This window comes from Lepus europaeus, chromosome X (assembly GCF_033115175.1).
Source record: "Lepus europaeus isolate LE1 chromosome X, mLepTim1.pri, whole genome shotgun sequence".
Lineage (NCBI taxonomy): Eukaryota > Metazoa > Chordata > Mammalia > Lagomorpha > Leporidae > Lepus > Lepus europaeus.
Genome location: NC_084850.1, coordinates 96827874 through 96852592, shown reverse-complemented (window position 1 = coordinate 96852592; position 24719 = coordinate 96827874). Strand labels below are relative to the sequence as shown.

Sequence of the window (24719 nt, the reverse complement as noted above, 5' to 3'; positions counted from 1 at the left end):
AGGGGAGTGAACCAGTGGATTGAAGAGCTCTCTTCTGTCTCTCTGTAATTCTGACTCTCATATAAATAGTTAAGTATTTGGGGAAAAATGCAACCATACTGTTTTGAAGTAAAGGATTTGGGTCTCAAATATATTTGAGGTTCGAATCTCAATCCAACCATGTTCTAGTATTGCAACCTTGGGTTGGTGACTAGACTGTTAATATTTTAACTATAGGAGTGGACATTTAGCTTAGCAATTAAAGACAACTGCATTCCACATCAGAGTACCTGAGTTTCATTTCCAGCTCTGGCTCCTGACTCCAGCTTCCTGCTAATGCAGACCCTGGGAAGCAACAGTGATGGCTGATATAATTGGGTTCCTGTCACCTGCATGGGAGATCTGGATTGAGTTTCCAGCTCCCAGTTTGGACCATAGTTCAGCCACGACCATTCCAAGAATGTGGGGAACAAACCAGCAAGTGGCAGAACTAACAGATTTAAATTTTTTTTCACTATAAAGAAATACCTATCCTGAGGGTGGTTATGAGGATTAAATGACTTAACAAATCTATGGAAGGTACCTAGCCCACGGGGTAACTATTTTTAAGTTTTATTTATTTGGAAGGCAGTGATAGAGAGAGATATCCTATCTGTTGGTCACTCCCCAAATAGGCACAACAGCCAGATTGGCCAGGCCAGAGCCAGATGCCTGGAACTCCATGTGGGTCTTCCCACGTGGGTGACAGAGGCCGAAGCACTCAGGCCATTAGCAAGGAGCTGGAATGGAAGTGGAGCAAACAGGTACTCATATGGGATGCTGGGCATTGCAGGTGGTGGCTTAACCCACTGTGCCACAAGGCCTGCTCATAGGTTAGCAATTATCACTACCACCATGCATAGAATACATTCTATAAATGTGTTGCTAAGGAGCTCTAAAAACTTCTGCATAACAGAAGCTGGGCAATTCAATTTGCAACGGAATTACCATATAAAATAATAGATTCAAGTTCTTCCCTACCTGACCTTTAAAACCCTCAACAATCAATCAATCTCTGTTTCAACAACCATTTTTGTATGTCAAGTCCTACAGCAAAATGCTTTGCCCTGTCGAAACTCATTTAAAACATTGTAACATGAGAGGGGAAAAAAATGTAAGAGAGGTTAAAAACAGAGTACTTGGTAGCACAAGGGAAGGAAGCTGGCAGCCGCTGGCCGGGATAGATTTATAGTTGCTAACTTGTGAACAGGAGTGTGCAGGAATTTGCTATGCAAAGGCAAGTTTACCGTAAGAAAAGCACTATATGAGAGGGCATGGTGTGTCTAAAAATATAGAGTTCAGAACAGTTGGGACAGGTGTGGGCAGAAATGGGCGTCAAAGGCTGGAGAGTTTGGGATTGGACTATGAAAGGCACTGTTTGCCACGTTGAGAAGTCTGGACTTGGTAAGGTAGGCAAAGTAAGCCAGTGGGTCTCTCTGGCCATACAACTGAGTCAGCTTTGTTTTTTAGGATGCTATGAGGGGACCTGGAAAAGTTCATGGAAAATGGAATTTAAAAATAAGTTCATTTAGGTGCAAAAAGTTTGAACTCATGCACAGTTTCTTTCACAACATACATGGTTCCTGAACTTTGTGAAGGCCCCTCTGACAGCAATGTGGTAGATGGAGTCCAGAGAATGTTACAGGAAAGGAATCAGTTGAACTGTTTTCATAGTTTAGACAGAAATTATAGTGGCCTGAACTATGGCAATGTAAATGTGAACAGATATTGAGGAGATATTTTTGAGGTGGAACTGCAAAGGTATGATGATAAAATAAATGTGGGAACTAACAGGAAATTGAAGAAGTGAGGACTTCTTGATTTCTGGATTGAAATGGATGAAAAATGCCATTTATAGATAAAGAGAATACTGGACATGGAACAATTTTTGAAGCACGAGTGAGTTCCACCTTGGATATCAGAGAACCAAAAATATGTGCCGGGTAGAGGTAGGGACAGAGCTATAGGAGTCATCAAATCTTGGTTAATTCTTAAAAGTCATAATAATGGATGTGACTGTTCATAAAACAAATGTAGAAAGGAGTATGACTAGGATAGAAGCCTTGAGAATGCCAACATTGAAGGTAGCAGGCAGAGGAGGAATAATACAGAAAGCAGAAAGAACTAGAGATTTACAAAGAGAATCAGAAGCAAACAGGACTGTAAGATCCAAGGACAGCAGTTCAGAGATAGGACGGCAAGAAAGCCATGGGAATGGATGAGGCAGTTTCAGAGTGGGACATCAGATATAAAGCAGCAATAGGCACTTCGTTCTTTTTCAAAAATGGTGAAAAGGGAAGAAAGGGGTAAGGCTAGTGGCTTAGGGGAATTACAAAGTAAAGTTTTTGCTTTTTAAAAGATTATTTGTGCATGCCTAAGTGAAAGAAATCAGAGAGGGTGGAAGAGTGAAAATGCAGAAAAGAAAGGGACTGCTACTTTTGAATTCCTATAACAGCACTGTATGACTCACTCACTTGGCAGCTAGCTTCCACATTTGCCTTGTATTGGCACTATTGTACATCTAGCAATGTTGGCACAAACTAAGTGTGCCATAAATCTACTTATTAGTGTTTTTGTTCATGTACCTACACATATTATCTAGCCAATAAAAATGTATAATATTACACAAGAATGTACCCAAAGAAGGAAACAGTGTGGAAAGAAATTCTGAGTAATACAAATCTAGAGCAAGGATTTTCATCTACTACTTCCTGGTGCCCAGACCAAAGGAAAATCATTTTATTTCTTTGCACCTCAGTTATTCAATTGTATATGGCAAAAATACCGTGTAGCTTGCAAGCTTGTGAGGACTAAATGAGCTACTTAGAAAGTATTTCATGGGGCCCGTGGTTGTGGCATAGTGGGTAAAGCCGCTACCTACGATGCCAGCATCCCATATGAATTCCAGTTCATGTCTCAGCCACTCCACTTTCCATCCAGCTCCCCACCAATGGCCTGTGAAAAGCAGCCGAAGATGGCCCACATGCTTGGGCCCCTGCCACCCACATGGGAAACCTGGAAGAAGCTTCCGGCTCTGGCCTGGGCAGCTCTGGCCATTGTGGTCATCTGGGAAGTGAACCAGTGGATGGAAAATCTCCCTCTCTCTGTGTAACTCTTTCAAATAAATAAATAGATTAAAAAAAACCACTTTATATTCAACTGTTACTCAAGATGTGATAATGGTTACCACCGTAATTATTTTCCCACCATTGAAGCACCTAGAAGAGTCACAGATTTTTCTAGCACTGAAGATAGGTCAACAGTCAAGAAGCACAGCAGTCATCACTTTATTGTATTCTGGAGAACTGAAAGCACAAAATGACATTAGCCCTTGGTCAGGCTTTTCAAAGTCTGGTTTTTCATGAACTAACATGATTTCCACCACATCCAAGTACTGCAACTTAATATTTTTAACTCAATTCGTTCTTTCTGTAATTAGCCCCATTCTAAAAAAGTTAAAGCTATGAAATGGTGAGCCCAATGTGTTGATTATGTTGTTTTCTAAGATATATGACCCTTAAAATAAAGTGTTCATTCCCGGAATCACCCTACATCATCTCCTGAACTAGGCTCCTTCTGAGACGCTTAGGAAGAGATCAGGCAAGCCATCTGTAGATTCACTAAATTTTCCTTCCACTGACAATGACCATGTACACAGGTCTTCAGAGCATATAAATGAAACCAACCAAATGACTAAATCCATCCCAACAATATGCACTGAATCTTTCTGTCAGAAGCCCTAAATTGTCTAATAGCAAACAGACACCCCACCAATTTCTCTATCAAGCCACCTCTACTTTCTCTATCCCAAATGTAAAAGAGACTAGGAATAAAGGCCTATTGTGATGTAGACTGAAGAACACAACCAAGGAGGGGAGTGATGCACTAGCAGGTTTTGTTCTGAAGCACTAACATTCAGTCAAAAGAAATGGGAGGTACTCAGATCAGCCAGGCAAAATTACCAACTTCAATACACTCTTCTGAAAAGGCAAAATTCTGCTATTAGTTATCCCAAGTCTTCATCACTCCAGAAGCAGAATGTCACTCACTGACAACACCAACACATACTTTACACACGCTATTTTGGAAACACATTCCACACGTCAAGGGTCCCTCCTACAATCTATTCTCTTCCGATCTTTGTCCTACTCATTTAGGGAACAAACAGGTATCCTGCACCCAAAGTAGAGAAGACATGGAGAATGTGAAATCATCAAAGAGTTGGTTTAGAACAGTCCCCCAATGGTGCTTCTGTCGACTTAGGAAGACTGCTGGAAATATTTTCCCCAATATTTGATTATGAAAAACTTCAAGCCACAGCTGAAATAATTCTACAGCAAACATCCAAATACCACTAAGATTCTACCATCAATTCTTGATTTATCACTTATCCATCTGATTTTTTATAAACCTCTGGAGTTTTTTTAAATGAGCTATTATGGTAAGTATGACAAAATACACTTAGGGTTGGTTGCTTCTCAAAAATGTTGACTGATGCGATGTGCATATAAACAAAAAAGCTTGGAAACCACAAACCCATAGTCAACCTTCACCTCTCCTGCCAACCTCCGATAAAAACCTATTGAGAGCTCACAATTGGCCATTTGAGGTCTCCATACCTTGCCCACTATCTGGACTATCCTTAGCCCTCTTCTCGGCTCCACACAAGCTGTGAAGCCTCTGACAACTTTCACTTCCTCATCCAGAATTAACCACCTGCACAAAGGGGCTACATTTTATGTCATTTCTAAATGGGGTACTGTATCTGCAACTCTGCTTTCAGTCTGTCTCTCAGGAAACCCTGACCTCCCTGATGGCAACAATCACTTCATTTACCTCGGAATCCGGAGGAACCAGCACAATGCTTAGGCTACAGCAAGCATCAAAAAGGGAAGAATAAAAAAAAATGACCTGAACCTGTCTTTAGCCTGGAGCCAGGACAGAGCTTACTTGTAAATGGAAATGATAAAACTCACAGTTCACAGTTGGTACTTTGCAAAAATTCAACTTAGAGCTCCATTCTTAAGCACATGAGCTTTGGAGACAGACTGCATGGGCATGCATCCCAGAATCCCAGCTCTGTGACATACTGCTAGGTGACTTTGGGCAAGTCTCTAAACCACCTGTGCCTCAGTTCCCTCATTTGGAAAACAGGGCTGTCATAGGTAACTGTTGAGGATCCAGTGAACTAATAATTTTTTTTAAAGCACATTATCACCTGGCACACAGTAAGCATTCTATCAATGTAGTTGCTATTGCCAGCAACCAGGTTAATTTATGACAGTGAGGCAAAAAGTTTCTAAAGCCTAGGTGGTAGCAGCGAAAGGGAAGTGGAAAGAATGGCTGTGAATGAAGAAATCTACTTCAACATGTTCGGTCAGGAGGACAAGCAAATAGGTACATTTTCTGGTTTTTTTTTTCTTTCTACTTTGCAGGTTTGAGATAGCTTACGACTGGATCTTTCATTACCAAAAATGACTATCATCTACCCAGCCTACGCAGATTTGATGCTGGGCACGTGGACTCCAGCACGGCTGGACTCCAGCCACAAGCTATAAACACTACAAGCTCCTCTCTGTGGGTCTTTCAATCCTCAGCTGACATTTCTTTCCTCCTCATGACTCCACCCTGCGCTACTTCTTAAGATCGTGATGCCCGTCATCCCCCTAACTACGGCGATGTCCCCAAGAACCTCAGCTGGGGAATGGGTTTGTGGTTTTGTCCTACCCAACCCTGTGCTACTTTTGTCTTCTTCCTGCCCACCTCTTTACTTCTCAAGCCTTGCTATTCCTTACACGTAGGAACTTGAAACCTAAGAGTATGGGAAAGCAACAGAGCAAAAGCAGTGGTGCCAAGAACCAGGGATGCTGCCAAAGCTGTTCCCCAGGCCCCATATGCAGTGACCCAACTACATGCAGACTGGATTTCACAGCCCACGGAGCCTCATACACTCGATATTCCCTTTTTGCTTTTGCTCACTCTCCTTCCCACTTAAAGCAACCTCCTCCCAAAGCTGCAGCCCATTCAAATCCAACCCATCCGTGAAGACCTAGGAGAGTTCCAACTTCTCCAGGGAAGCCTCCCCGGAACCATTTTAGTCCACAGATATCAGTCCCCACTCCCACCCCAACCCCAGGTACTGTACTTACTGTCTGTAGCAGAGAAACACAGTCACATACATTTACATGATTAAATAAATGTTCTGTGTGTACATGTTTCATCCCCCAAGGGCAGGAGCTGTTCTCACATGTCTTTCAAACCCATTACACTCAGTGGGTTAATACTTGTTGAACAGTGATCCAAGCAGTGGGGTGTATTTTTTTCTTTGTTTCATTAGGCTAAGGTAAGGAGGACGTAGAAGCATGAAAAAGGTTGAATGAGCAGATGGAGGGAAAAGGACAGTCAAAATGGAAAAACAAAGGAAAGGAAAGGTGTTCAATGAACATCCGTTTAGTTGATCTGCTGTGAGATTAGAGAAAAGTGTAAGAGATGCCAACTGCAGAAGGCAGGGAAAAGTCACATCGGTTTGAGGAAGATGACGGCAGAAGAAAGGCGAGACAACAAAACAACTGAATTCTGCTAAAACCTAAATACTGGGCAATAGGATAAGTGACGGGAAAGGGAGCTACCAGGATGACATGGGTGGAGAGGTGATAGGGGGGTGGTATGAAAGGGGGGTAGGAGACGTAAGATGGGAGAGGGTAGTTAGGGAAATAGGTTAGCTGATTGGGCGGGTAAGTGGATAGATGGGAGGCAGGTAAGTGGATAGGTGGTTAGGTGTTTAGTTCAGAGGGAACAGGTGTGGGGCGTGTTATTTAAGATCCGGCCCCTCCCTCACCTTGACCCGGAAGCGGATGAGTGCTAGCCTCACGCAGTGGCTCAGGCAGGCCGGTGGCAGGAACCAGGCCCGCGGTGGAGGGGTGCCCTTGTTGCCCACGTGTCCCACGATCAGTTGCGCTGTCTGCCGCTCGGCCTGGCACCGACGGCCCCACTCAGCCAGCCGGTCCTTGCCCAGGCCCCCGGGGAACATGACCACCAGCTCCAGGCCGTCGCCGCCGGGATAGGCACAAGCCTGGCACAGCGCTGACAAGTAGCCCAGCATGGCGTTCCATTGGCCGCCACACACCCAATCCGTTTGGTAGCCGCCATAAAGCCGCGGCAGCGCCGAGCCCGCGTCTACCAGCACCCTGGCACCAGGCAGCGGTGGGGGCGGCGGCGGCGGCGGCAGCGGTGGGTGCAGCCCGGGCGGCGCCTGGCCGTGGTGGTGGAAGTGGTGAGCGGGGTGATGGTGCCGGGTCGGCCCTGCGCCCCCGGAATAGGCACCCAAGGCAGCGGGCGGGAGCGGCGGTTGCAGAGGCGTGGAGCCCCTGGCGACGCGTGGAGCTCCAGGCGCTAGGGCTGCCGTCGGTGGCAGCTGGCGGTGCAGGTGCTGCTGCTGCTGGCGAGAAACCGTGCGTGCGAGCTTAAGGAGGTCCACGGGCACCACGGCCCCAGGACAGCGCTTCTCCAGGAACTCTTGGAAGCCCTGGACGCCCATGCTTCGTCGGTGGGCAGACGAGACGGCGGCTGCGCGAGCAGGCTAGGCGGCGATCTGGGCGCGAAGCTGGGGGCGGGCGCGTGCGCACTCCGCGGGGGGCGAGGGGGGCGGGAAAAGGATTCCCGAGGGGAGGGGTGAGGGAGCGAGGGAATGAGGGCGGGGAGGGGAGGAGACCACAGATTGGATTTGGGTGCAGAGGAAAGGTAAGGCAGACCGGACTCAGAAGAGGCTGCGAGGAAAAAAGCGATGACGGGCTCTAGTCACGTCTCTCTTTTTTTTTTTTTTTTCCTGCTCTCCGGCTGCTGTTAGCCGCTGCAAAGGGGGTGAAGCCTCTTCCTTCCACCTTCGGGAGCCATGTTGCCTCGTCTTCTCTATGGTACACGCTTTCTAGCGAGAGGAGGGGCGGCGGGGCGGAGCGGCGGGGCATCCTGGGAGTTGTAGTAATCTTCCCTGTGGCGTCGGGATGCAGTCGAGGAACAGGACTACCACTCCTGTCAGGCCTTGCGTTCACAGGGTCACAAGAGGCGGGGCTTGATGATCTGTGTTTAGTATTTGCACTCCAACTGCGTGCATCCCACCGAATCGCTTCAGGGCATTTACTGCCTATCCCAGGAAAAGGAGTTTGGAGGGGACAGAGTGATGCATCTTGGGAAAGGAAGTAGAATAGATGGATTGAATTCAGCTGAAGTGACCAAAAATTCCCCAAGAAGGAGAATGTAGCATAGCTTTTACTGAATGAGAAAGAACATACATGAGATACAAACATAACCACTACCATTTCTGTAGAATTCCACTTTTTAGCTACTGTGATTCTTGGAAAAGTTGTTGGCCTCAGATGGGAATGCTGAGACAGTGTTTATTTGCCCAAGGCAATGCAGAGACAAAGGAAAACTAAGTATCCCTTGCCCTAGGGAGCTCACTGGTCTAGGAGATAAGCACCAGCACAAATGACACTGCAAATTGTATCTTTTTTGGTACCATTGAGCTACTGTGTCCAATGTGAAGGCCTTGATTTCCAACCCTCATTGGCAATTAGTCTGTCTGAGAGATTTTCAAAATACCTGCAAGGACTCTAATTTCAGACATACAGAGACATCATTTCAAAAATCTATTTGCAGCATGCTCCTCACATGGAAACAATGTAACAGCTGCCTTCTGGCTGGCTTTTAGGGCCCACTCTTTCAGCAGGAATAGAGCAGAAATCAAGCTGTGAAGAGAGTAGTCAGATAGGACTTGGAACTTACTAGAAGTTGAGATAATGGCAGGCAGAGTTATGTGTAGGACTTGGAGCATGTGTTTGGCCTAGCAGTTAGGACTCTCGTGTCCCCTATCGGAGTACCTGGGTTTGCTACCTGGCTATAACTCTGACTCCAGCTTCCTACTTCCTGCTCCCAGACCCTAGGAGGCAGTTAGTGATGGCTCAACTGATTAGGTTTCTACTACCTATGTGGGAGACCTCCATTAAATTCTGGGCTCTTGCCAACAGCCCCTGGGCATTTGGGAGGTGAACCAGCAGATTCCCATCTGGGGCATGGATCTCTCTGCCCTTAAGAAATCCAGAACCCAACAGTATCATGACAGGTGAGGGGGTCAGCATTGTGGCACAGCAGGTTAAGCCATTGCCTGTGACACCGGCTTCCCATATGAGCAACAGTTTGAGCCCTGGCTGCTCTACTTCCCATCCAACTCCCTGCTAATGTGTCTGGGAAGGTACCTGAAGATGCCCCCAGAGACTTGGGCCCCTGCTTCCCATGGGGCAGACCCGGGTAGAATTCCAGGCTCCTGGCTTCAGTCTGGCCCAGCCCCAGACTTTGTGGCCATTTGGGGAGTAAACCCACTGGATGGGAGATCTCTCTATCTCTCCCTCTCAGTAACTGCCTTTCAAATCAATAAACACATCTTTTTTAAAAAAGATGGAGGACCAGTGCTGTGGCGTAGCAGATAAAACTGCAGCCTGTGATGTCAGCATCCCATATGGGCACTGTTTTTTTTTTAAAGATTTATTTTATTTATTTGAAAGACAGAGTTACAGAGAGAGGTAGAGAGAAAGAGAGAGGTCTTCACTCACCCGATGGCCGCAATGGCTGGAGCTGTGCTGATCCGAAGCCAGGAGCCAGGAACTTCCTCTGGGTCTCCCATGAGGGTGCAGGGGGCCCAAGCACTTGGGCCATCTCCACTGCTTTCCCAAGCCACAGCAGAGAGCTGGATTGGAAGAGGAGCAGCTTGGACTAGAACTGGCGCCCATATGGGATGCCGGTGCTTCAGGCCAGGGCTTTAACTCACTGCACCACAGCGCCGACCCCATGGGCACTGGTTTGAGTCCTGGATGCTCCACTTCCAATCCAGCTCCCTGTTAATGTGCCTGGGAAAGCAGCAGAAGGAGATGCTTCCGGATGAAGCAATTGGCTTCAGATCAGCCCAGCTCTGGCCTTTGTGGCCATTTGGGGAGTGAACCAGCAGATGGATGATTCTCTCTCTCTCTCTCTCTCATTCTCTTTCTAGTTCTGCCTTTCAAACAAATAAATAAATCTTTAAAAAGAAAAAAGATGAGGCCTGAGAACATACTATTCAGATGCAGAAACAAATGAAAAAATCTTTAAGTGCCGTAGAGGATTTTTTTTATAAAGAGTAGTGGAGATAGAACAAATCAGAGTGACAAAGAACAAGTAGATGGTGAAGTGAGTGACATAGCAAACTTAGAAACATGCAGCAAAAGGAAAGAGCAGTGGCTTGAAGGGATGAAGGCTGGGAGGAACAGCAGATTACTAGTAAAATGGAGACCTACGGGGGGGTCTCCTAGTCCTACTTTTCCAAGAGTTGATCCTACCCTCCCCCACTTAGAGGGTTATAGCAAAAACTGACGTGTTTCTATAACCATCACGAAGTGGATCAGAAGTAGACATCTAATCTGACCTGTGTTGATCAAAATCTCTGTTCGTAAAAATTTAGAATTAGAGATTCTCTGTCTCTCTCTGCTTCTCAAATAAATGGGGAAAAGGAGACTGTTCTGGAACCTGGGACTTGAACACAAGTCCCAACAACAGAGACGTCCTGCCTCTCATCTCTGCTCTTCTCTGGGGGTCTGCATTTTACTTCTCTTTCTACTGACCAGCATCTTTCTAAGAAAGGATTTATTTATTTTAAAGGCTGGTTCACTCTCCAAATGGCTGCAACAGCCAGAGGTGAGCCAGGCTGAAGCCAGGAATGTAAATTAGACAGAAATTCCAAGATTTCTACTTAGAGACAGAGAGCTGCTATCCACTGGTTCACTCCCCAAATGGCTGCCACAGCTGAGGCTGGGCCAAGCTGAAGCTAGGGAGCCGGGAACTCAATCCAGGCCCCCATGTGAGTGGCAGGAACCCAACTGCTTGAGCTGTCGCCTGCTGCCTCCAAGGGTGCACATTAGCCAGAAGCTGGAATTGGGAGCAGATCCAGAACTCCAACCCAGGCACTCCAATACTGGATGCAGACATCCCAAGTGGTGTCTTAACCTCTATACCAAATGCCTGCTTCCCAGATCATTATTATTAAAATGTTTATGTATTTGAAAGGCAGAGAGATGGGTCTCCAATCTGTTGGTTCAGTCCCCAAATGCCCCCAACAGCGAGAGGTGGGCCAGACCTAAGCCAGGATCCAGAAACTCAAGTTGGGTCTTCCACATGAATAGCAGGGACTCAACCACTCACCTGCCCCTCCCTCAGCATGCACATTAGCAGGAAGCTGGAATCGGGAGCAGAGCTGGGAAAGGACTCCAGTGTGATATGTAGGTAGCTCAAGCAGCATCCTAACCACTGTGCCAAATGCCCACTCAGATCATTGTGGAGGCATTTTTGTCCTTATTAAAGTGTTTTTGTTTAATAGAGAGTTGGGTTAGAAGTGACTTATTAGGCCGGCGCCTCGGCTCACTAGGCTAATCCTCGGCCTGCAGCGCCGGCACCCTGGGTTCTAGTCCTGGTCAGGGCACCGGATTCTGTCCCGGTTGCCCCTCTTCCAGGCCAGCTCTCTGTTATGGCCCGGGAGTGCAGTGGAGGACGGCCCAAGTCCTTGGGCCCTGCACCCGCATGGGAGACCAGGAGGAGCACCTGGCTCCTGGCTTTGGATCAGCGCAGTGTGCCGGACGCAGCGCGCCGACCATGGTGGCCATTGGAGGGTGAACCAACGGAAAAGGAAGACCTTTCTCTCTGTCTCTCTCTCTCTCTCTGTCCACTCTGCCTGTCAAAAAAAAAGTGACTTACCATGTAAAAGAACGTCAATTCTACAACTGCTACTAAAATTGGGAGGAGGCCAATTACAGACCCGAAAATGTGGAGCTGACAGAGGCAGGAGATCTCCCGAACTAGCTGATGGGAAGGAAGTTGGCATTCTGGGTTATTTGGCAACGAAGCAGTCGCTTATTGCTCTTAGGACTCAAAACAGAGCAGCCTTTCTGCTTGTATCAAGCGATCTACAATTGCTGGGGGCCAGAGAGACAGGGACCTTGCTCACTGACTGCAGAACTCTCCGTATCACTTTAAAGGTTTCTCTAATTAGGAAACCAGAATCCAGGCAACTTGGATGAGATTATGTGTACATGCCTCTAAGTTCTCCTGTTCTCCAGTCCCTCCCTCACCAACTGTGATGATGTCTCCTGTAAATGCATTCAGTTGATCTGTAAAGAAAACACAAGTGGAACATTCCCAGGACAGTTCAGCAAAAAAAAGCTTCCCAACCTTGAACTCAGCCTATTATTTCCTATGGGATGTCTGAACCAGAGACTTTGAATAACAGCTCTTCGCTAAGTAGAAAGCTGGGAAGCCATCAGCAGTCAGTTTCCCATTAGAGAGAAATGTAAAACGCCAGGGAGAATGAGCAGAGTCCTTAGGTCAGCGCTATGAAATAGAAGCTGTGGGCTGGCATTGTGGTGCTGCAGGATCAGCTGCTCCCTGCGACGCCTGCATCCCAAATGAGTGCTGGTTCGAGTCCCAGCTGCTCCACTTCTGATCCTGCAATCCCTGATGATGTGCTTGGGAAAGCAGTGGAGGATGACCCAAGTACCTGTGTGGCAGAGGGCTCTATCTTTTAATTAAACTTGTTTCTAACTGACATGATTAAAGCTGTGGTAAAAGCCTTCTCAAGGTCAGAAAAAGAAAAAAAGGAGACACCTGTCCTGGGAATGAAGCGTGGTTGTTATCTGCTTGCCTATGACTGCTTCCACTGTAGTTACTATTTGCTTAGATGTAGCCAATTCAGGTTCTGCTTGCTAGTACAGAGCAATGAGGGTAATCCTTGCCAGACAGCAGACAGCTCAGTATGTGTGTAAAATTGTATCAATCCTGTGGGCACAATGTAACATGAGAATATCCAATCAAATGTATACATGTAACCATATAAGGGAGACAAAGAAACTAAAACCACTTATAAAGAAAAACCTTTCTTTTGTGTGTGTGTGTGTTTAATTCTTTTTTTAACTTTTATTTAATGAATATAAATTTCCAAAGTACAGCTTCTGGATTACAATGGCTCCCCCTCCCATAACTTCCCTCCCACCCGCAACCCTCCCCTTTCCCGCTCCCTCTCACCTTCCATTCACATCAAGATTCATTTTCAATTCTCTTTATATACAGAAGATCAATTTAGTATATATTAAGTAAAGACTTCAACAGTTTGCCCCCACATAGAAACACAAAGTGAAATATACTGTTTGAGTACTAGTTATAGCATTAAAACACAATGTACAGCACATTAAGGACAGAGATCCTAAATGAGGAGTAAGTGTACAGTGACTCCTGTTGTTGACTTGACAAATTGACTCTCTTGTTTATGGCCATCAGTAATCACCCTAGGCTCTTGTCATGAGTTGCCAAGGCTATGGAAGCCTTTTGAGTTCACTGACTCTGATCATATTTACACAAGGTCATAGTCAAAGTGGAAGTTCTTTCCTGCCTTCAGAGAAAGGTACCTCCTTCTTTGATGACCCATTCTTTCCACTGGGATCTCACTTGCGGAGATCTTTCATTTAGGTTATTTTGTTTTTTGTTTTTTTTGTTTTTTGTTTTTGCCAGAGTGTCTTGGCTTTCCATGCCTGAAATACTCTCATGGGCTTTTCAGCCGGATCCAAATGCCTTAAGGGCTGATTCTGAGGCCAGAGTGCTATTTAGGACATCTGCCATTCTATGAGTCTGCTGTGTATCCTGCTTCCCATGTTGGATCGTTCTCTCCCTTTTTTATTCTATCGGTTAGTATTTGCAGACACTAGTCTTGTTTATGTGATCCCTTTGACTCTTATTCCTATCATTATGATCAATTGTGAACTGAAATTGATCACTTGGACATTGGTACATGCCACCTTGATGGGATTGAATTGGAATCCCCTGGTATGTTTCTAACTCTACCATTTGGGGCAAGTCAGCTTGAACATGTCCCAAATTGTACATCTCTTCCCTCTCTTATTCCCACTCTTATATTTAACAGGGATCACTTTTCAGTTAAGTTTCAACACTTAAGAATAATTGTGTATTAAATACAAAATTCAACCAACAGTATTAAGTAGAACAAACAAACAAATACTAGGAGGGATAAAGTATTAAGTTGTACATCAACAGTCAGGGCAAGGGCTGATCAAGTCACCGTTTCTCATAGTGTCCATTTCACTTTAACAGGTTTCCTTTTTGGTGCTCGGTTAGTTGTCACTGATCAGGGAGAACATATATTTGTCCCTTTGGGACTGGCTTATTTCACTCAGCATAATGTTTTCCAGATTCCTCCATTGTGTTGCAAATGACAGGATTTCATTGTTTTTTTACTACTGTATAGTATTCTGTAGAGTACATATCCCATAATTTCTTTATCCAGTCTACTGTTGATGGGCATTTAGGTTGATTCCAGGTCTTAGCTATTGTGAATTGAGTTGCAATAAACATTAAGGTGCAGACCGCTTTTTTGTTTGCCAATTTAAAGGAAAAACCTTTCTTTCTTGGGGGGGAGGGGCTCAGGATTTTGGAAAAGAAATTCCTTCTGAGCCTCATGCCGACATAATAAAAGACTACTTCCTGTTAAAAGGTCTTGATGTCTTGTCTCCATACATGAATCCTGCTACTTTTGGGCCCCTGCCACCTACATGGGAGACCCAGGTGGAGTTCCAGGCACATCAGCAGGGATGTGGCTGTTGCGGCCATTGGGGAGTGAACCAGTGGATGGAAGATCTCTCTCTCTTTTCTTCCCCTTTTTCTGTGTAACTCTGCCTTTCAAATAAACAAATCTTTAAATATTTATTTTATTTATCTGAAATGCAGAGTTACAGAGCGAGGTAGAAACAGATCTTCCATCCACTGGTTCAGTCCCCAGATGGCCACAACAGCTCGAGCTGACCCAATCTGAAATCAAGAGCTTCCTCCATGTCTCCCACATGTTTGCAGGGGCCCAAGCACTTGGGCCATCTTCTGCTGCTTTCCCAGGTTATTAGCAGGCAGCTGGATCAGAAGTGGTGCAGCTGGAAACTTCGGAGGTGGGGCTAAGAAATACCTGGTTTAAGTAATGTCAAAGATAAAGTTGGGGATTAGGAGCCAGTGCTGTAGTGCAGCAGGTTAAGTGGCCACCTTGATGCCAGCATCCCATATGAGCACCAGTTCAAATCCAGGTTGCTCCACTTCCAATCCAGCTCCATGTCAATGCACCTGTGAAAGCAGCAGAAGATGGCCCAAGTGTTTGGGCCCCTGCACCCATGTGGGGGACCCAGGTGAGGCTCCTGGCTTAGACTTGGCCATTGCGGCCATTTGGGGAGTGATCAAACAGATGCAAAAACTCCAACTTTGTCTCTCCTTCTCTCTAACTCTACCTTTCAAATAAAAATAAGTAAATCTTTAAAAAAAGTTGAACATTAGTTAAAGCGAAGTGGTGAAAATGGATTTTATTCAGTAACTACTGATGGTAGGGGCAAGAGCTGGGCTTCCTTCTGATTTCTGCAGAGGAGACATCATTTTAAAGGTGGGATGAAGGAGTAGGGGCAGGAGAGGGAGCAGGGGCTCAGTAGAGTTGGAGAAATGAATGCTTACAGAGGGCTGGCTGGTGTCAGTGCAATGAGGCCCTCTGTGTTTGCTGACTGATGATTAATACCGAAGTTAGATTTCTGTCCTCCCAAGTGCTGGGGGACAGAGGCCCTATAAAAGAGTGGCCTTCAGGTCTTGGCGAAAGACATACCTGAGTTATAAGAGATAAATATGCACATGTTGAAAGGACAGAGGAAGGATTCACACTTGTAAGCTCTTAGTATAAATGCTCTATGCGAGGTCTGGGACATATTATCAGGTGATAGATAAAAACTAGCAAGTCTTTTGACAGCCCTAAGGTTTTCAAGACATTTTCAAGGAATTCAAGGGTGGGTACAGCCTAAGGATTTGCCTTTAGGCTACTGGAAGCCAAGCTAGTTCGGTGAGGACTCTTAGTGCAGAAGTTTGAAAGGAGTATACCTTGGGGGCCAGCATTGTGGTGTACAAATGCCAAATCAGGTTAAGCTGTTGGCTGCAGCACCAGCATCCAATATGGTAGTGCCAGTGGGAGTCTCAGCTGCTCTGCTTCCAATCCAGTTCCCTGCTAATGTGCCTGGGAAAGCAGTGGATGATGCCCCAAGTGTTTCCACCCTTGCTACCCATGTGGGAGATCAAGATGGAGTTCCTGGCTCCTGGCTGAAGCCCAGTAGAGGGCATTGGGGCCATTTGGGGATTGAAACCACAGATTGAACCTGTCTTTCTCTCTAACTCTGCCTTTCAAATAAATACAACATTAAAAAAAAAAGTGTGCCTGCCAAATGTTTATGGATGGGTCTCATCCGTCAAGTGATTCTAACACACTCCCAATTTTGAGAATTAGTGCTCTTCTTTCATATATCCCAGACCCAACCAGACTGGTTAAGCAAGGACGTGTGTCAATAAATTCACTCCCAGGAGTTTTCTATGCCCATAATTTATTTCCTTTAGTCCGATCCAGGTGGAAACAGCACATGCTTGAACCTGCCAGCTGATAATAGGTGACCTCTCATTTCCTACAAGGGGATTGTGATTGTGGTGATCTAATTGTTTCCCTCCTGGTGGACAGGATATCTACTAGTAGCAGTTGACTTTATCAGAGGTTGCAGGATCAAAAGGAGTGATATTTAGATTGTCACTGAACTAGAGGAGAAAAAGGCATGTTCATGCCACTGTTTCTGGCTGCAGTAGTTGCCTATGGCTTGCAGTTGTCCATGGATTATGTTAGGCATGGATGTGTTTGGAACTGTAGCTATGGGGGAAATAGCATATGTGTCTATGGGGCAGCCAAGAGGAAGACTATAGGTAAACATCTATTGGGTCATCTTGATGTAGGCAGGCAGATAGGATAAATATGATTAGGTTTGTGAGCTGGAAGACCATGCCCCCCCCCCCCCCGTATGACCTCATGCCCCTACCTGACCCCACCTGTACGCCCACCTGCCAACCAGACTACATAACCATTCCCCTTTGGAAGTGGATAAAAGGCCTGGAACACGGTGGGCCCCTCCCTTGTTGCCCCGCACCTTTGGGGTGCATGGCCTTCAGGCCACCTGCTCTCTGCTTTCCTGCCTGCATGTTTGCTCTATGTGGCTCCTGGCCTGCTCTCTGCTTGGTGTGGAGCCAACGTAGCTTCTAGACCTCTCTTTCTCCCCTAAATAAAGCCTTCACTTTCCTGCACATTTCTCTTACTGAATAAAATCCTTGGCCGCGCTGTGGCTCAACAAGCTAATCCTCCGCCTAGCGGCACCGGCACACCAGGTTCTAGTACCGGTCGGGGCGCCGGATTCTGTCCCGGTTGCCCCTCTTCCAGGCCAGTTCTCTGCTGTGGCCCAGGAGTGCAGTGGAGGATGGCCCAAGTGCTTGGGCCCTGCACCCGCATGGGAGACCAGGAGAAGCACCTGGCTCCTGGCTTTGGATCAGCGCAGTGTGCCGGACGCAGCGCGCCAGCCGTGACGGCCATTGGAGGGTGAACCAATGGCAAAGGAAGACCTTTCTCTCTGTCTCTCTCTCTCACTATCCACTCTGCCTGTCAAAAATAAAAATAATAATAATAATAATAAATCCTTAAAAACTTACCATGCTGTCTGGTCTATTTGAGCCAGCATTCAGAATTCTTCTCTGAATAAGTGACAAGAGCCCACAGGCTTATTGATATTGAAAATTATTAATAACCAGTCTGATATCAGTCTTTGTGGCACCCCTTTCCTATCACCTTCTCCACCTTATCTCATGGTTGCAGAAGGAGCCATCTCTTAGGTACCTTCCCAGAGAATCTGGGATTTTTTTTAAGAAAGCTTTTATTTAATAAATACAAATATCATAGGTACAGCTTTTGGAATATAGTAGCTCTTCCCTCCATACCTGCCCTCCCACCCCCACTCCTGTCCCACCTCCTACTCCCTCTCTCACCCCATTCTTCATTAAGATTCATTTTTAATTATTTTTATATACAGAAGACCAACTCTATTATTAAGTAAAGTTTCACAGTTTGCACCCACATAGACACACAAAGTATAGAGTACTGTTTGAATACTAGTTTTACCATTAATTCTCATAGTACAACTCATTAAGGACAGAAGTCCTAAAGGGGGAGTAAGTGCACAGTGACTCCTGTTGTCGATTTAACAATTGGCACTCTTATTTATGACATCAGTAATCACCCGAGGCTCTTGTCATGAGCTGCCAAGGCTATGGAAGCCTTTTGAGTCCACAAACTCCAACATTATTTAGACAGTGCCATAATCAAAGTGGAAGTTCTCTCCTCCCTTCAGAGAAAGGTACCTCCTTCTTTGATGGCCCATTCTTTCCACCAGGATCTCACTCAGAGAGATCCTTCATGTAGGTCATTTTTTGCCACAATGTCTTGGCTTTCCATACCTGAAATGCTCTCATGGGCTTTTTAGCCAGATCCGAATGCCTTAAGGGCTGGGGGAATCTGGGATTGAGTTTGAACAGGAGAGATGCAAAACTCCTGGCTGCATGGAGTCACCTGGTTCATTTCTTCCTATGACCCATCTGCATTACCCCTGGGTTAGGTGATGCACCCCCATCTTTATACAGGCCCATTCCTTCTTAAAGCTTGTGTAAATTGGATTTGTATTCCTTAAACACAAGAGTCCTAAGAGTACAGGAGAAACATTATGCTGGCCTTGAGCCACAGACAAAATACACAAGAGGCCAAAGCCCTGAAGGCAGAAAGGGGTTGGCGGATGTAGAATCGTGGTTTAAAGTGAGTGCTTTGCAGCCAGTATGTGCGTTGCAATTGCACAACCAGTTGAACCCCTTCTTAGCTCTATAACTTCAACAATTTGCTTAACATTTTGAACTCTTACTATATCTGTGACATAGGGACTCACCATTTATTCAATAGATTTATTTAATACCTACCATGTGCTGGGAATAAAGCTGGGCCCCAGAAGAAAATCTGTTTTAAGATAGTCGGGGGGGGGGGGGGGGCGGCGCTGTGGCACAGCAGGTTAAAGCCCTGGCCTGAAGCGCTGGCATCCCATATGGGCACTGGTTCTAGTCCCGGCTGCTCCTCTTCCGATCCAGCTCTCCACTGTGGCCTGGGAGGGCAGTGGAGGATAGCCCAGGTCCTTGGGCCCTGCACACACGTGGGAGACCCAGGGGAGGCTCCTGGCTTTGGATCAGTGCAGCTCCAGCCATTGTGGCCATCTGGGGAATGAACCAGCGGATGGAGGACCTCTCTCTCTCTGTCTCTGCCTTTCTCTGTAACTCTTTCAAATAAATAAAATAAATCTTTAAAAAAAAAAGACAGTCAAGGGGCCAGAATTGTGGCAAAGCAGGTAAAGCTGCCACCTGCCATGCCAGCATCCTCCTCTTCTGATCCAGCTCTCTGCTGTGACCTGGGAAAGCAGTAGAAGATGGCCCAAGTCCTTGGGCCCTGCACCCACAGGAGCTCCTGGCTCCTGGCTTCAGATCGGCACAGCTGCAGCCATCTGGGGAGTGAACTAGAGGACAGAAGACCTCTTTCTGTCTGTAACTGTACCTCTCAATTAAATAAATAACTCTTAAAAAAAAGTCAAGGAGCTCAGAAGGGAGACAATGGTACTTACCTCAGAAGCTTGTAAAGATGAAATAACATTGCAAAGCACTAGCATAAGAAGTAGCACGATATGCACCTAATAAACATGAACCCCAATGAAGGGAGAAGCACCAAGAGGTGTATGGAAAGTTCACAAAGACTCAACCCTCTGCTAGCTTTCACCTAAGTGGTAACTAACTACTCAGTTTCTGCAAGGGCTCACACAGCTTTCCTTATTGCCCAAACCCTTCGAGCCTGCTTGAGAGGCTAAAAGCTCATAAAGCCATTAGGAAATAATTCACGAGATAGTCTAATGACGCCACCATATTGCTTGTGTTTCTGGCATCAGCAACTGGCGGTTTTCAACCCTAGTCACTCATCAATATCACCTGGGGAGTTTTTAAACCAATAATGATTGTAGGCACAGGACCCAGACACTATTTTTTTAAAGATTCATTCACTTATTTGAAAGTCAGAGTTACACAGAGAGAGGAGAGGCAGAGGGAAAGAGAGAGAGGTTTTTCATTCGCTGCTTCACTCCCCAATTGGCCGCAATGGCCAGGAGCCAAGAGTTTCTTCAGGGTTTCCCACAGGAGTACAGGGGCCCAAGGACCCGGGCCCAAGGACCACTGCTTTCCCAGACCACTGCAGCGAGCGGGATCGGAAATGGAGCAGCCAGGACTCGAACCGGCACCATATGGGATGCCGGCACTGCAGGCAGCGGCTTCCAGACACTATTTTGTTTTTAAGTGTGATAAAATACATGCAATCTAACATTTGCCATCTCCAACATTTTGACGTGTGTAATTCAGTAGTGCTAAGAATATTCATACAAAACCCTCATCTGTAAAAATTATTCCCCAATTGTTTGTAATATGCAATCAGGCTTGAGACCTGCTGAGCTGGAATGGAGAAAAGCATATAAATACTGGTTAAATTCCTGAGCTGATTGTCATTTGTAACATGTAACGTGTGTGCTAGTCCTTTCCAATTCCAACATTTGAAAATAGTCTTATCTCCCTGTATCCCATCATCAATGCTATAGTCACTCTGGTCCAGAGATTCACCTTTTCCCTCAACTATTTCAGCTCATTCTAATCCCTTCAGTTAATGATGCTGAGTACTTTGAATTAAAGATTATTAGAAGGCCTTAAAGCAAAGTATCGCTGATGTTTGCCCTCCCGTCTGCCACCCCTCTTTCTACTCTGAAACCAGAAATTTCTAGAAACTAGAAGCCCTCTCCTCCAAAGCAAGCTATAAAATCTAGAAAGGTCATGGTCTCCCTTCTCTTCCCTAATTTGAAGACCCTCAACCCAGGGAGGTCCTGCCCTGTACCCAGGGGGAAGGAGAGCTACACAGAAAGGTCTAGAATCTGAACAGGGGTGGGCATTTGGCATAGTGGTTGTGACACCACTTGGAATGTCCTCAAATTCAACTCATGACACCAGTTCAAATTTCAGTTTGCTTCAAATCTACACCATGGGAGGTAGCAGGAGATGGCTCAAACACTTGGGTCCCTGCCACTCACATGAGACACAAGGATTGAGTTCCTAGCTCCTGGCTGTGTGGCATTTGGAGAGTGATCCAGTGGATGGAAGATCTATGTCTGTGTTTCTCTCTCTACCTCTCAAATTATAAATATATACATACAGGCCTTGCTGGGTTTCCCCTCCTCAGTCTATCACCATTACATCCTACTCTTTTGTCCAATCGCATTTCTACAAAGGTGCCCTTTCTTCATTAAACCTAAGCATACAAGTAAACAGGTTGCCCTGGGTCTTGAGGTTTTCATTCCCGAAGGCTCCGGTGTCACAGAAAACATTGATTAGCTCTGTTATGCCTATTATCCTGTCTTTTGTTATAGGGGTGTTGATTGTGACCCTCCCGATGGCTGAAGAAGGGCAACACACCTTTCTGCCCCTATGGTTTCTGATGCCCAATGTGTAGTGGCTGAGCTAGCTGACTCACTTTGGAACCTGCAGATGACATCCTGGGGCAATTCAGCAAAATCTGGCAAAGAAAAGATCAGGTTTTTTTGTTTGTTTGTTTTCTTTGACCACAGCCAGTTTTCCCAGATATCTGCCTGTAACACCCAAGTCAAGAATGGAGCGTAAAATTGTTCTTTCTCCTTTCCTTTCCAAATTCAGATTAGCAGGAGAAAATAATTTAAATTAGTTTGGGGGAGTAGGAACTGTGATGTGTGTGCATGTGTGTGTGTGTATGTTGGTGGAAGTGCTCTTATTTTCTGAGCCCCTCTGTCCCAGAGGTGGTCCTCTGTTCTCCTTTGTATCAGTATCCTCAGCTGTTTGTCAGAAAGACGAGATTCAGGATAAGAATACAGGTGGAGATCCTAGTAAGCCTGTTGTTTGAGCCTACTTCACGGACCAGTGAGTTTACAGTTTTCACCAGACCATCTGTTTAGACAAACTTTGTGGTGGGTTCTGGAGACAAAAACCAGAGGTTCTTTCATCCTGTTTTGTGTTCAGAGTTTGCCTTTGTGACCAGTGAGAATGCTTTATCTAGTCGCTGCCGCCAGGGGGTGCAAGTGTCTGGTAACCAACCAGTCACATAGGCTGGCAACCCAAATGTTCTTTGACCATTCCAGCTCTCATAGGAGTTTGGCTTAGTAAGAGCTCCCAGTCCATGAGGGACTTTTTTCTTTTTCTTTTTCTTTCTTTTTTTTTTTTTTTTTTTACAGGCAGAGTAGACAGTGAGAGAGAGAGACAGAGAGAAAGGTCTTCCTTTGCCGTTGGTTCACCCTCCAATGGCCGGCGCACCGTGCTGATCCCAAGGCAGGAGCCAGGTGCTTCTCCTGGTCTCCCATGCGGGTGCAGGGCCCAAGGACTTGGGCCATCCTCCACTGCACTCCCGGGCCATAACAGAGAGCTGGCCTGGAAGAGGGGCTACCGGGACAGAATCCGGCGCCCCAACTGGGACTAGAACCCGGTGTGCCGGTGCCGCAAGGCGGAGGATTAGCCTATTGAGCCACAGCGCCGGCCTGGGACTTTTTTCTTTTAAAAGATTGATTTATGTATTTGAAACGCAAAAGTTACAGAGAGAGAGAGAGAGAGAGAGAGAAAGAGGCAGAGAGAGAGAGGTCTTTCATCTGCTAGTTTACTCCCCAAATGGCTACAATGGCCAGGAGTTTCTTCTGAGTCTCTCAAATGGGTGCAGGGGTGCAGGGGCTCAAGCACTTGGGCCATCTTCCACTGCTTTTCCAGGCCATCAGCAGGGAGCTGGTTTGGAAGAGGAGCAGTTGGGACTTGAACTGGCGCCCATATGGGATGCCAGCACTGCAGGTGGCAGCTTAACCTGCTACACTACACAGCCAGTTCCCATAAGGGACTTTTGTTATCTCAACCTTTGTGGCTTCGCTTTGTGTTAGGACACCCTCATCCCAGTAGTGCATGCTCAGTGTCACAAATTAGCAGGTCTATGACTTGGAGGAGGTGGGGTGCATTTTGTCTTCTGTAGGGGACCAGAGAAAACTTTGACACAAACTATCTGTAATCTTCTGTGGCAAGGAAGTTCTCCAAGTCCTTTGTCTATCTTTGAAAAGTGCTTTTTGGATTGTGGAGGTTGAATCTTCTGGGCTCCCTCTGAGAACACCACTTGTGTCCCTGGGATTATAGGTTTGAGTTACGTTTGGAATAAATTGGCTATCATTTATAAAAATAAACTTGAATTGTGACCCTTGGTCTTGGGGTACTCACTTTTACTCATGCTCTCCTTCCTATGGACAGTTCTTCTTTTTCCGTTTGTCCCATGTTGTGTCCTAACACCTGTCTGGGGAAGCAGATTATCAGGCCTGTGTTTGCACGTGGCTAACTGCAAGGTTGGGGGCCTGCAAGACACAGCCAGGCAGAAATGGAGGTGTACGCCTCATTTGCAGCTAGCAAAGCACCTATAATCCTGGCTCAAGGAGTTGTGTACAGGTAAGGCCGCCGCTATTCCATATGGGAGCTGGTTCAAGTCCCGGCTGCTCCACTTCCGATCCAGCTCTCTGCTATGGCCTGGGAAAGCAGTAGAAGATGGCCCAAGTCCTTGGGCCCCTGCACCCACATGGAAGACCCAGAAGAAGCTCCTGGCTCCTGGCTTAGGATCAGCTTAGCTCTGGCCGTTGCAGTCATCTGGGGAGTGAAGCAGTGGATGGAAGACCTCTCTCTCTCTCTCTCTGGAACTCTGCCTTTCGAATAAATAAATAAATAAATAAATAAATAAATAAATAGTTTTTCTACAAAAGAGCTCTATGGTCAAATGTTGGCTGCATTGGAAGTGGATATTTAGGCTCTGTTTTTAAGGCCCCACTATTCTATTGGGTCCCGCTTCTCCTCTGAGAACTTCTCAGCTGGAAACCCTGGGCCTGTTTCCTTTCATATGGGCATGGCTCTTGCTATGGCACATGTGATCGTAAATGTGGTCGTTTGGGGGAAACTTGGGATCCCCCCCAAAACTGGCCCCTTTCAGACCTGTTCTTTCCATTTCCCTCTGCTCCTCCTTCGTCCTTTTGCCGCCTTCTATGGTCCATCCATTTCCCTTGAGTCTTTGCTGTGTTCCCCTAGAGCCCCTACTTTGCCCATTTGGTTGTCAATAGATTGAAAAATCACTATGAGGAAACCTCTGAGGTAAGGATTCAGGTCTTTAAGGCCAAACTATAGTTAGGCTTCTGAAGCTCCTCCAAGAACTCTCCGCATACCTCCTTGTAAAACTCTACAGTGAGTTCCTAACATTTTATGTTTATTTTGAATCCCTTTCTGTACCTCACTAGACACACGCCTATCTCTGTTTTGGAAACATTTGGCGTTCTTTCTCTGTCCCTTGGAGCTGTACATTGCCCACCATGTCTTCTCTAGGACTTGATACAGTTAACTTTTAGAAATACAAACCTCAGGCCGGCGCCGCGGCTCACTAGGCTAATCCTCCACCTTGCGGCGCCGGCACACCGGGTTCTAGTCCCAGTCGGGTGCTGGATTCTGTCCCAGTTGCCCCTGTTCCAGGCCAGCTCTCTGCTGTGGCCCGGGAGTGCAGTGGAGGATGGCCCAAGTGCTTGGGTCCTGCACCCCATGGGAGACCAGGAGAAGCACCTGGCTCCTGCCATCAGATCAGCGCGGTGTGC

General features: G+C 46.3%; 1 protein-coding gene across 2 annotated transcripts in view; it reads right to left on the bottom strand.

Annotated features, from left to right (window-relative positions):
* The window catches only part of FAM120C (family with sequence similarity 120 member C), a 113386-nt gene extending 105465 nt beyond the window's left edge, over nucleotides 1-7921 (bottom strand). For both annotated transcript variants that reach the window (XM_062184469.1, XM_062184470.1), the window contains exon 1: nucleotides 6857-7921. In XM_062184469.1, coding sequence (XP_062040453.1) covers nucleotides 6857-7555 — 699 coding nt within the window. In that variant the 5' untranslated portion in view covers nucleotides 7556-7921. The remainder of the gene's footprint in view (nucleotides 1-6856) is intronic.
* Nucleotides 7922-24719: the final 16798 nt, after the last annotated feature.